The sequence below is a fragment of the Manis javanica genome, chromosome 14 (assembly GCF_040802235.1).
Source record: "Manis javanica isolate MJ-LG chromosome 14, MJ_LKY, whole genome shotgun sequence".
Taxonomy (NCBI): Eukaryota; Metazoa; Chordata; class Mammalia; order Pholidota; family Manidae; genus Manis; species Manis javanica.
The window spans coordinates 2,089,797-2,103,544 of record NC_133169.1 but is presented as its reverse complement, the minus strand read 5'-3'; the positions used below and the strand labels follow the sequence as shown (position 1 = coordinate 2,103,544).

Here is a 13,748-nt window from a genome sequence, read left to right as displayed (position 1 = left end):
CACGATCACTTTATATCTGGTCCTTATTCAGTGGGACTTTTTAAGTATTTATATGTAGGTTTATATGGTAATGTTTTCTTCTGGCTCAGTTAGTTCAGCTGTATCTCTAATCCAAAGAGTCAGTTAAAATATAGTTAAACCATTTCCCCCGTTCCCTTCTTTCTCCCTAATGGGAGTGGAGTTTGTGTGTTGGGAGGAGCGGAATTGAAGCGGAAGAGTCCACTGACGATAGTAGAAAGTCCAAATTAATACATTTTCAAATATATATATGTAGTACAGGGAATTCCCTCAATAATATTTTTAAAGTGCTAATGTGTACTTTATAATTAACACTTTCTTGAAACAGCTTCCTTTGAAAGCAGTTTTGAAAACGGCTTGTAAGGTAATTTCGTGGCCTTAGTAGATCTTTACATCATTAGTTTATCCAGCTCTTCACACTCCCTTGCTAATCTTGGTTTAGCATTCAGGAAATGGCAAAATCCACAATAGTGGATTTTTTTAAAAGTGATATTTTGAAGTATACTCTTATGACTAAAACCCTGAGACCAGGAGTTTTAGAAAGTAGATTTCTTTTTTTTTTGAGACTTCAGTAAACATTTTTTTCTGTATTGTGGGTTAAATATTTTTCCAATTTATGTCCATTATTTGTATTTCTAATAATGAATTACTGCTAAATAATAGTGAAATTGGGACAAAACGAACGGACAGATTTTTCTTGTAACATTTTTATTTCAAATTATTTCACCGTAGTATGTATCTTTCCAGTAGTACCATCTAAGCTTGGTAGATGATTTTATTATTTAACTTTGGTTAATTACCTCTTTTCCTACCATCAAAGAAAGTTGCAGCTCAGAAAACATACTTTTATATTGCGGGAGTGAAGATAATTTGTCATGTGTTATTTAGAAGAAAAGATCTCTATGTTTACTTGTAGCCCTCAAATTCACAAGATTGACTTGAACTGATACAGTGTTGTTTGGTCTAGCGTGGGATCAGAACTAGGCCAGGCACATGGTGATCTTTATGAGCCTGATCTAAATTTCATTGTAGGATTTATTTTTCTAGAGTAATTGTCAAAGTCGGGAGTTAGAGGTAGGTTTAAGTTTCTCAAGATACTTTAGGTTAGCTATAGAGGAGGCTTTGGGAATCAGTTACTGTTTTAATTCACTGGCCACACATATTTCATGCATGTATAGTTTTACAAAGATAAACATTGCTTATAAAAGATTCATTCTGTACATTTCCTTTTTTTCATATGTCTCTCATTTTAGACTTGCCTACAGCCTTGAATTTATACTTTGTAACTTCAAAATTAAAAGACAGTAATTGACAAGTAAAGGAACTTTTAAAGGGAGTTGTTTACTATAATGTAATATGTTTAAATTATGATTTGGCAGTGTCTTAGTTGGGCTGCTATAACAAGTTACCATAAACTGGGTAGTTTATGAACAACAGAAATACATTTCTCAGTTTTAGAGGCTGAAAGGCTGAGCACAGGGTGCCCATATGGTCAATTCTGCATCTGGTGAGGGCCTGCCACCTGGTTCATAGCCTCACATGGCAGAAGGGACAAACTTTAACTCTGGAGTCTCTTTTGTATTTAATTTAATTGGATCCTAATCACCTCTCAAAGATCCCACCCCTTATCACCTTGGGAGTCAGAATTTTAACATAGGAATTTTGAGGGGACACAGATATTCAGACTAGCATAGCAGGTAGCCAGTGACAACTTTATAGCAGAGATTGAAATGTCTTTTTGTAAAAGGATTAGGAAGGCTATGCCCTCTGAATATCATTAGAGTCAGTATGTATTGAAACAGATACTTTTGCATTTAGGTTACTTCTTAGCATATCCTGAATACGTCTACATTCAGATGTACTAAGTTCTTTATAATGTGTTGCCAAGTTACAATATAGTATATGAGGAGCAGTAAATTCTGATTTTCATTTGTTAGCTACTGGGGAAAAATTAGTGGAATAGTTTGTATTTTGTTTCTTTAGTCTTGAACTCAAAGTTGAAAAATGACTGTCAAATATGACAACTGTATGTAATAGAATATGCTGGAAATTCCTGAAGATAAGCTGTTATAGTCCTAGCAACTGCGGACAGTTGAACAGCTCTGCTGGATTTCATTCCTCCCTCGTATAGGATGAAAGTGCTTAGGAAGGATAGGAGCTTCTTTTAGCACAGAGTTTATATTACAGGTATGTTTTAGGTCAGCGTTTTTCATATGTTTTGACCACAAATACATTTACATGGTGACTTGTGATATACATAACTAAAATAAAAGATTCTTACTAGGTGGGGTGCATTCTCCTCTCTGTATCACATTTAAAATGTCGATGTTCACCCAGTAGAATATCCACTAATGAGTCTTGACTTTAGGTTTGTAAAACTGTTCTGGGTGTGTGCATTCTTTATAATTGCGATCGAATGTTATTGACTTCAAGATAAGGGTGGGTGGGTTTTCCCAGTACTTGTAGCAGATTAAAAAAAATTGTTTTTAAACAGTGCTCCTGGTTAATAAGATAAAAGTAACGAACTTCTTTTTATTTACGCCTTAGAAAAAATAACTAGAGCAGGACACTTTTAAATCCTCACTTCTTGAGTAATACCTACACAGGGATTGAGGTGTATAAGTGTGTAATTTTATAAATTGTCAGGCTGTTTTCCAAAATAATTGTATCACACACCCTTCCCACCAGCAGTGGTTGAGAGTTCCAGCTGTTACACATGCTCATCAGTACTTGGCATTGTGAGTCTTCCTAATTTTAGCCTTTCTAGAAGGTATGTAGGGATAATATTATCATTTTAATTTGCATGTGATTTAATCCTGATGATTAATGTTGACTCAGCTTGTTTGCCATCATATACCTTAGCTAAATGTTCAGATATACCTTCTTAATAATGTAAGAATTCTTTATATGTTCTTGGTACAAGTTCTTAATCAGATACGTGTTTTGCAAATATTTTCTCCCAGTTTGTGTTTTGTCTTTTCTTTTTCTTAACAGTGTCTTTTTTGGTTCACACCTTTTGTGTCCTGTTTAAGAATCTTTACTCAAGCTAAGGTCACAAAGATTTATAGTATGCTTCTTTCCATAAATTTTCTGTTTTTAGCTCTTACGTTTAGGTCTGTGAACAATTTTAAGTTAATTTTTATACATGCTGTGAGGTAAGGGTCAAGTTTCATTTCTTTATGAATGTAATGAATGTGCAATTGTCCCGGCACATTTGTGAAAAGATTGTCTTTTCCTCTTAATTGAATATCAATTGACCGTACATGTGAGTGGATTTCTCTAATGTTCTATTGATTTAGGTGTCTATCTTTATGCTGGTACTTCATGTCTTTAAAGTAAGTATTAAATTAGGTAGTGTGATATTTTGAACTTGGTTCTTTTTTTACAAAACTATTTTGGCTATTCTGGGCCCTCTTCATTTCCATATAGATTTTTCAGCTTGTCAGTTTCTACAAAAAAGACTGCTGGGCATTTGAGAGATTCTGTGTTGAACCTATAAATTAGTTCAGGGAGAAACTGTAGTCTTTACATTATTGAATCTTCCAACCCATGATGGTGATTTTTCTCTCCATTTAGTTAGGTATTCTTTAATTTCTCTCAGCAATGTTTTCTATTTTTTCAGTGTACAGATCTTAAATGTATTTTGTTATATTCCTATATACTTCAGGTTGTTAGTACTATTTTTGATAGTATTTTTAAATTTCAGTATCAAATTGTTCATTGTGGGTTATGTAGACACAAATTTTTTTTAAAATTGGCCTTCCATCCTGCATCTTTATTAAACCTACTCATTAGAGTTCTTATAAAAATTTTTTTTGGGGGAGATTTTATGTAGATGATTATGTCTGCATATTAAAACAGTTTTGTTTCTTCCTTTTTTATCTACTCTTTTTTTCTTCCTTTTTCCTTTTTCTTGTGTAATTGCACTGGCAAGGACTCCAGTAGAATCCTGAGTGGAAGTAGTGAGCATGAACATCCTTGCCTATTTCTCATCTTGGAAAACAGTCTTTCACTATTAAATATCTTGTTGACTGTAGGTTTTTTGTATAGACGCTTTGAAGAAATTCCTTTCTGTTCTGAGATTGCTAAGAGTGTTTATCATGACAAGCCGTTGAATTTTGTGAAGGTTTTTTCCTGTATCCATTGAGCTGATGATAAGACTTCTCTTTCATTGATATTGTTAGTATGGTGTATTAACATAATTGGTTGATTTTTGAATATAGAATGAACATTCAATTCCTGGGCTAAATCCAACCAGGTTATAATAAGTCATTTTTATATGTTGCTGGCGTCAATTTTGGTAAGAATTTTATGTCTGTGTTCATAAAGGATATTTAGCCTATAGTTTTTTGGTTATTTTTTGCCTTTGTTTGGTACTGAAATAAAGCTGGCCTGATAAACAAGTTGGATGTGTTCTTTTTCTGAAGAGTGTGTAGAATTGAAATTAACCTTTTCCCTACATGTTTGATCGATTTCACATGTTCATGACTTCACATGTTCATTGTTAGTATGTAATGAATACTTCATTATTCAAGCCATTTGAGCTTGGAGTTTTCCTTGTGGGAAGGCTTTTTACTTTTTTGATTATTTTGTTTAACTTTTTATTTTGATGTAATTGGATTTTTACACAGTTGGAAGAAATAATATAAAGAGACCCCATATACTCTTCAGCCAGTTCTGCCAGTGTGAACATCTTGTACAACTGTATTGACAATGTTAACAACCAGAAAATTGACATAAACAAATCCATGCACTTTATTCTGATTTCTCCAGTTTCGCATGCACTCATTCCTATGTGTGTATATATTTACTTCTATGCAGTTTAAACATTGCTTTTTATAGGTTAATGTTAATTTAAATTAATTTTAATAGATTAATGTGGTTGCCACAGCATTTAAGATTCATAGCAATTACATACCAAGGATCCTTTGTGATACCCTTTTATAGTCACATCTACATGCTTTCTCCTTACTGCTAACCCCTGGCAACTACTAATCTGTTCTCCATCTCTATTTTGTCATTCCAAGAATGTTATATAAATAACATATATGTAACATTATAAAAACTAACCTTTTGATACTGGCTTTTTTCACTGGGCGTAATTCCCCTAAGATCCATCCAAGTTGTGTATATCAGTAGTTGATTGTTTTTTATTGTTGATAAGTATTTCGTGATATGGATGTATGACCATTTAACCACTGACCTGTTGACAGGTATTTGGATTCTTTCAAGTTTTGACTATTAAGTATGAAGCTGTTAATGAACGTTCATATACAGATTTTTTATATAAACGTAAGTTTTCATCTTTTTGGGCTAAGTGTCCCAAGAATTGCAGTTACTGGGCTATAAGGTAAACACATCGTTTAATTTTGTAAGAAGCTGCCATACTCTTTTCCAGTGTGGTTGTACCATTTTACATTACCATCAGTCATGTATGAATAATCAGTTTCTCTGCATCATCATGAGCATTTGGTGTTACCACTGTTTTTTATTTTAGTCATTCTGATAAGTATGTCATAATAACTCATGGCTTTAATTAATGTTTCTCTAATGGCTACTGTTGGGCATCTTTTTATGTGCTTATTTGCCATCTTTATATTTTCAGTGAAATGTTTCTGCATGTCTTCTGCTCATTTTCTATTTGGGTTAGTAGTACATTTTTACTGTTGAGTTTTGAGACGTACTTCTATGGTATAATTACTAGTCTTTTGTCAGATATGCAGTTTGCAAATATTTTCCGCTAGTCTGTGTATTGTCTTTTTATTCTCTTCACAGGGCCATTTACAGAGTAAAAGATTTTAACTGTGATGTCTAGTTTATCAATTTTTCCTTTTCTGGGTTATGCTTTTGGTATCATGTCCAAGAACTCTGAACCTATCCCTGTGTCCTGGAGATTGTCTCTGTTTTATATAATTTTACATTTTTACATTTAAGTTCAGAGTCTGTATTAATTTTTGTATGAAGCGTATGACTTATCTTGAAGCTCATATTTGTGCCTATGGATGTCCACTTATTCCAGCACTACTTGTTGAAAAGCCTGTATTTTTTCCATTGAATTACTTTTGCACTGTTACTAAAAATCAGTTGGGCATATTTGTATGAATCTAATTCTGATTTCTCTGTTCTCTTCCATTGATCTGTGTGTCTGTATTTGTGAATACCACACAGTCTGGTTTACCATAGCTCTATAATAGATTTTAAGATCAGGTTGAGTGATCTTAATTCTTCTTTACAAAATTGTTTCAGCTCTTCTAGGTCTTGTGCTTTTCTGTATGAATTTTAGAATAAGCTTGCCCATATCTCCAAAATACCTTGCTGGGATTTTAGTAGGAATTGTGTAAGATTTATATATATCAATTTGAGAAGAACTGACATCTTTACTATGTTGAGTCTTCTGATCCGTAAACATGGTGTGTCATTCCATTTACTTAGGTCTTTGCTTTCTTTCACTAACATTCTGTAATCATCAGGATACAGAGCCTTGGCATATTTTATTATATTTATGCATAATACTCAATTTTCTTCAGAGCAGTTATAAATGGATTGTGTTAAAGTTCAACTTCACATGTTCATTGTTAGTGTATAAAAATGTGATTTGTGTGTGTGTGTGTGTGTTGATTTGTATCCTGCAGCCTTGTTGAACTCATGTATTAGTTGTAGGAGTTTTTTGGTATATTCCTGGGGATTTTCTACATGGAAAATCATATCATCTTCCAGTAGGACTGTTTTATTTCTTCCTTTCCAATCTGTATGTCTCTTTATTTTTTTCTAGCGTTATCACATTGGCTAAAATTTCCAGTACTGTGCTATACTTAACAATAGTGGCAAGAGTGGACATCTTTGTATTGTTACTAATTACAGTTGGAAACACTCAGTTTTTCATCATTACGTATGATACAAGATTCAGGCTTTTATAGGTACTTTTTATCAGATTGAGGAAATTGCCTTCTATTCCTAGTTTGCTGAGAGTGTTTATTGTGATTGGTGTTGGGAGAGGCCATTAAGAGGATGTGACCACCAGTTGACCCATGAGCTGGGCCCTGGAGCTGGAGACTCCTCACCTTCTCCCCTGTCCTTGGAATGTCCATTCCACTTATCTTCCCCACTCCCAGAAGCTGCCCGGAGCACATAGCATTAAGATGATGAGGTGGTGGTGGAACCACGTGGATGGCGTATTTGACTGAACCCAGTTAAGACCTCTATTTAAAAATCAGACTTGTTGGGTGGGTGGGGATACCTTGTAAGTGAGTTCCCTTTCTTATCAAACCTGCCATCTACCAGTCTGGAGTGGAGTGACCTGCCTTGTCCTTCAGTCTCTCCCTGCCCTCTGGTATAGGGACTGGTTTCACATAATATCCAGGAAGCTTACAGGGAGGTTGTGAGCCAAGAAATGGGAGAAGCAGAACCCCTGGGAGATATACAGACTTATATTCACACAAAGATTTGTGGCTGGTATTTGACCTTCTATGATTGTGGGAACTCATTAAGCTGTTATTATAAAGTTCTCTTCATGGCTGATGCTGGGACTTAACATCCATTGGACAGTTGGGAAGGGAAGATGGTTGTAAACTGGGGGTAAGAAGGATAAGCTTGAGCCCATGAAGACAGATCTGTGACAGTTCTCATTGTCTCCAGTTCTATTCCAGGCTTTTTATAGGTACTTTTTATCAGATTGTCGGAGAAGCTGACAACCCTTTGTCATGGACCAAACACACAATTGGCCCAGTATTCCAAGAAGCTGCAGGAGGATGCATGAGAAGGTGGGACAGTTTTAGGCCTAGTTGCTGCCCTTCTAACAAGGTGAGCCATCAGATAAGTAGCAACGTGTATAAGCAACATGAGCATCGGCTCCAGCCTTCTGAGCTTAAAAATCAAATGGCTGTTGCTTGCTTCTACCTACCAGTCTTGTGCAGGAATGATTGGTGATTCATCCTAGCAGGAAACATAGGGAAAGAATCCAAGAAACGTAGTTCAGTATGAGTTGACGCATGTCAAAGCCACTACACTGACTGTCCCTTGGTTATTGCAAGGTTCATGGTAGGGCGGGTAGGGGGTTTCCTGCCCTACCCTCAAGTGTAGGCAGTTTACGCTCTTATCCTGTGCCTGACGTGGATGTGAGGTTCTCCAGCCTCTCAGAGGTTGTGGACCTTTGCTGAGGCCCTCTTTGGGAAGAGTTCCCCAGTGGCTGAAGCCTTTTGCTTCCCATGAGAGAAGGGCCTTGAAAGTGAATGGAATCACTCACAAAGTGAAATGAATTTCCATGCCTACCAGATAAGAACTCTCTCAGGTCTCCTGCCCTTTTACTTTAGAGTTTCTTATGGTATTTGGTGGGAGCTCATGGAAAAGAGCTGGTGATTCAAAGCCGACTGCCGCTCTAGGATCCAGAGATTCAAAACTGCCTCTCTAGCCCAGAATTTGCCTTTAAGCATTTGCTTGAGTTTTCACTGTTTTCTTTTTACACACTTTGATGGCAGTCACCTCTTTGTCCTTTGCTGTGTCAAAGGTGAAACAGTTCTCTGTTTTGTCCCTTACAATAAAGATGATGTCTCCCTTCAGGACAAAGGTTGGGCAGGTTTGCTTGAAACATAAGATTTGGGTCCCTCGGTTAAGGGTTCCTGAACTGTGATTCAGATCCACTGTGTGTATCGTATGCACACTGGCTGCCCTGCATTGCCCTGTGGGAACCAGCGTGAACCTGAAGCTCATACTGCTTAACAAGTGCAGTCCGTTGCCTCTGACTTAGAGTCGGGTTTTCTGCCAGCATCCACGAAACGAAGGCAGGTACCCTGTTAGTTGGTAGCAGGTCATACTCTTCACAGCTCTTGATCACAGGTATGGGTTTATTTTAATTTGAGGGGGGGGGCTCAGTTCACAGTTCTTATTTTATGGTGGTATATTTCTTGATAGTGCATTTAATAAAAGAGTAGAAGAAGTTCACATAAGGTTGTTCTGGAAGCACATTTTATTTGATGTGTGGATGATGCAATAATTTTGATCTCCAAATTCACATACAAAAATATTCTTCAGGAACCATCAATTTAATGTGTCATGTCTCAGTGTATGTTTTCATGTGAAAGTTTTATATATGAGTTCTTGCTGGAAGAACTCACTTTGTATTCTATTCTCTTATGTCCCATCACCATTTTCTCTGGACAGAAATGACTACTGCTGTGTTCTCAAACCCAGGTTTAAAAATTTGGGAAAAAATGTTTTTAGTACTTTGTTTTAGCATTTTAATGAATTTTTAAAATTGCTGTCATGTTACTTGAATACTTTTTTAATTGAAGTATAGTTGACATACAGTATTTTATTGATTTCAAGGGTACAACATGATTGGACAATTGTATACATTACAAAATGCTCACCATGGTAAGTGTAGTTACCATCTGCTACCATACAAAGCAGTTACAGTGTCATGAACAATCCCTATGCAGTACTTTAATCCCCATGACTAATTGTTATGATTGGAGTTTTGTTCCCTTTCACTTATCTTGTCCATCCCCCATTTCCCTTCCCTGTGGCAACCACCCATTTGTTTTCTGTATTTATGAGTCTACTTCTTTTGTGTTGGTTGGTTTTAGTTTGTAGGTTCCATTTGTAAATGAAATCATAGAGGATTTACCTTTCTCTGTCTTGTTTCACTTAGCAGAATACTTTGTAGGTTCATCCATGTTTTCATGAATGGCAAGATTTCAGTCTTTTTTATGGTTGAAAACTTTGTATGTATATCACACTGTGTATATATTACATCTTCTTTATCCATTCATGGACACTTAGGTTGCGTCCATGTCTTGGCTATTGTAAATAATGCAGCAGTAAACATAGGGGTACATATGTTTTTTCAAATTAGTGTCTTTGTTTTCTTCAGGTAAATTCCCTGAAGTTGGAATTTTTAGATCGTATGGTATTTCTGTGTCTGGTTTTTTGAGGAACCTCCATACTGCCTTCCAGGGTGGCCACACTATTTTACATTCCCACCAACAGTGTAGGTGGATTCCCTTTTCTCCATATCTTTTCTAATACTTGTTATTTTTGTCTTTTTGATACTTGTCATTCTGACTGGCATAAGGTGATAATTCATTGTGGTTTTCATTTGCACTTGCTGGTGATTAGTGGCATTGAACATCTTTTCATGTGTGTTTTGGCCATCTGTATGTCTTCTTTGGAAATATGTCTGTTCAGGTTCTCTGCCCATTTTTAATCAGATTGTTTGTTTTTTGGTGTTGGATTGTATGAGTTCTTCACATAGTTTGGATATTGACTCTTTGTTGGATGTATCATTTTTAAAAACCTCCCATGCAGGTTGACTTTTCATTTTTTCACTGGTTTGTTTCTTTTGCTGTGCAGAAGCTTTTGTTTAGTTTGATGCAGTCCTGTTTGTTTATTTTTGCTTCTGTTTTCCTTGCCTGGACAGACATACCCAGAAAAAAACTGCTAATGCTGATGTTCAAGAATTTATTGCCCATATTTACTTTTAGGAGTTTATGGATGCAGGTCTTATATTTCAGTCTTTAATCAATTTTGATCTTATTTTTGTTGTTATGGTCAGACAGTGGTCCAGTTTCATTCTCGGGCATGTATAGCTGTCTGGCTTTCTTAGCCCCACTATTGAAGAGTCTGCTCCCCGTTCTGTATTCTTGCCTCCTTTGTTGTAGGTTGATTGGCCTTATAAGCAAGGGTTTATTTCTGGGCTCTCCGCCATGTCCCATTAATTTGTATGTCTGTATTTTTGCCATTACTATTCTGTTTTGCTTATTGTAGCTTTGTGTAGTATTAGTTTGAAATTAGGGAGCATCTTATCTCCAGCTTTGTTCTTTCTTAAGAAAGCTTTGGCTATTCAGGGTCTTTTATAGTTCCATACAAATTTTAGAATTATTTGTTCTAGTTCTGTGAAAAATGCCATTGGTATTTTGATAGGGTTTTCAATCAGTCTGTATATTGCTTGGGGCAGTATAGCCATTTTAATAATATTAATTTTCCCTATCTATGAGCATGGTATGTCTTTCTGTTTATTTGTGTCATCTTCAATTTCATCAGTATCTTACAGTTTTCAGAGTACAAGTCTTTCACCTCCTTGGTTAAACATACTCATAGGTATTTTATTCTTTTTGATGGAATTGTAAATAGGATTTTCTTAATTTCTCTTTCTGCTGGTTCATTATTAGTTCATATAGAAACGACAGATTTTTGTATGTTGATTTTGTATCCTACAACTTCACTGAATTCATTTTTAGTTCAATAGTTTTTGGTGGAACCTAGGGTTCTCTATATACAGAATAATTTATTTCTTAACCCTTAATTTATATCTCTATATACAGAATAATTTATTTCTTAACCCTTAATTTATAACTCAGTAGGATTCCAAGCCTACTGTTGGTGAAAAGGAAAAAAATCTTTTTATGTTTACTATAGTCAGCATCTTTTTAAAACTCAAAATAAGATTTGAAAACTTACTTATATAAAGTACAACCTAGTTCATGAAAATATGGAATTTCTGTAAGTTGTTTTATTCCAATAAATTTAGGAAACAAGAGCATTGCTACCACCCCCCCGCCCCACCCCCCAAAATTCAACCCGTAGCCCTATTATCAGTTATAAGCAAAGAGAAAAAAAGAACATTTGGCTTCAAGAAGAGCTTGATCTTTATGTTGAATGGCAAGAAAACATAGTAGAAAAACCTGTCCCTTGTGACAGTATTCCAAGAGCATAGTCAAATTTAATATTTGAGATCTCATCAGCCTGATTACTTTGATAATTATCATTCTTTGTCATATATGCAGCTTGCTTTCATTACAGCTTCTGAATAAACATGAAGCTTTTTGGTTCATCTTTGGTAAAGATGGTTCATTTCTTAAGAGAAAACATTTCTCTTTTAAAGAAGGGTTTATTTTTGCAGTATTTTAATTGTTTTGCTATTGATGGACATTTAGACTGGTTTTATATTTTTGCTGCCACATTTCATCATTGTAAAATGAACTTTTTGAAAGTGAGATGTGTTTAAAAATGGGTGGCACCCTACACAACACCGTTTGCCACCCTGTTCAAAATTGAAAACCCTATCCCTCACCTCTAGTCCTCTCTTACCCTTTCTCTACTTTATATTTCTAAGCTTTCACCAAGTGATGTATTGTTTATGGTCTTTCAATGACCTCACTAGAGTGCGAGGATCCTTTTCTGTGTTTTTTTTACCATCTTATTCCTAGCTCCTAGAATACCACCTGGAATGGAGTGAATACTCTGTGTATTTGCTGAATGAATGGATGAATGAAGGGAACATTTGAGTGTTTACTGTGGTCCCGACACTGCTAAAGTCGTTTGTATCCTTGACTCGCTTAATCCTTACAGTAACCACAGGAGGTAAGTAGGGACTCTGAGGAAACCAGGACAGTTTGCCCAATATCACTCAGGTAATAGGCAGAGGAATTGAAGTTAGAGCTTGAATCTACCTCACGCCAGGTCCTGGACTCTTTAACTTTTACGTCACCCTTTGCACAGCAATAAATGAGTTCTTTCTTTCCTTTGAAACAGGAAGAAGAGAATTTATCCAAAGATTAAAACTTGAAGCAACCCTGAATGTGCATGATGGCTGTGTAAGTAGTGGTTAATTCTCAATTTTGATCCTATGTGTTTAATCCTCAGGGTTCAAACATATGATGAAATGCCCCAAATCTCCGAGAAGAGATTGTAACTAACTATAATAAAATGAGAATAAAGTTTTATGTTAAAACATTTTGAATTTAGTGAAGTATGTGTGAGTTTTTTTACAGTGCAGATGGGGTTTTTTTTTAAAGTTATCATTGATACACAATCTTCTGCACAGATTTCATATGAGCAACATTGTGCAGATGGGTTTCTAATATCACCCTTGACTTCCAACTTTTTCACTGTATTGAAACTGCTTTTGTGAAGGTCACTAGTGGCCTTCATATCTCCTGACCTAACGATCATGTCTTAGAAACTTTAGACAGTGGTTGAGTATATCTCCTATTTGGTAGTATCTTTTCTCTTGGTTTCTGTCTCTCTCATGGACTCCCTTCTATTACCGCCTTCTTAGCTGACACCTCTACTTCTTGACTTCCAAATGTTGGTTGTATTAAGACTCTGTCCTGGCTCCTCCCACCCTCTTATTTCTTCACTTTTCTAAGTAATCCTATCTAGTCCTATGGCTAGAAAACATGACTTCCACCTCTCCACTCCTTCCCAGAACTCCAGGTTCATGTGTCCAGCTCTCTGCTTACCATTCCCACTTGCATACCTAATAGGCACCCAAGATTTAACAGGGCCCCAACCAGACCCGTTTCTTTTTAGCTTTTATCATGAAAATTTCAAACATATTTTTCTTCTATTCATTACCTGGATTTAACAGTTACCAAGATTTTGGTACATTTTCTTTTTCTGTTTCATTTTTGTTTTTTCTTTCTTGCTGAAGTATTTTAAAGTAAATTTCAGATAGTATGTCATTTTACCCTTTTATGTAGTCTAAACACCATGGACATTTTCTTGTATAATCAAAATGCCATTATATAATTTAACAAGATTGACAATATCATCTAATACACAGTCTGTAGTCAAATTCCCTCATTGTTTAAAAATGTCTGTTTATATTTGTTGGTTCAGAAGAGGATCCAGGTCAAGTCTATACCCTGATTGCTGTGCCTCATAAGTCTCTATTATTCTAGAGCAGTCTTCTCCTTTTTTTGTCCCTGTTGTTGACCTACTGTAGAAGCCAA

General features: G+C 35.7%; 1 protein-coding gene across 12 annotated transcripts in view; it reads left to right on the top strand.

Annotated features, from left to right (window-relative positions):
• Nucleotides 1-13,748, top strand: part of DCAF6 (DDB1 and CUL4 associated factor 6) — a 124,557-nt gene that overhangs the window by 1,865 nt on the left and 108,944 nt on the right. For 11 of the 12 annotated variants that reach the window (XM_073221983.1, XM_073221985.1, XM_073221989.1 and 8 more), the window contains exon 2: nt 12,547-12,608. The exons of the other annotated variant lie outside the window; for it this stretch is intronic. In XM_073221983.1, coding sequence (XP_073078084.1) covers nt 12,547-12,608 — 62 coding nt within the window. The remainder of the gene's footprint in view (nt 1-12,546; nt 12,609-13,748) is intronic. 12 annotated transcript variants of the gene reach the window in all.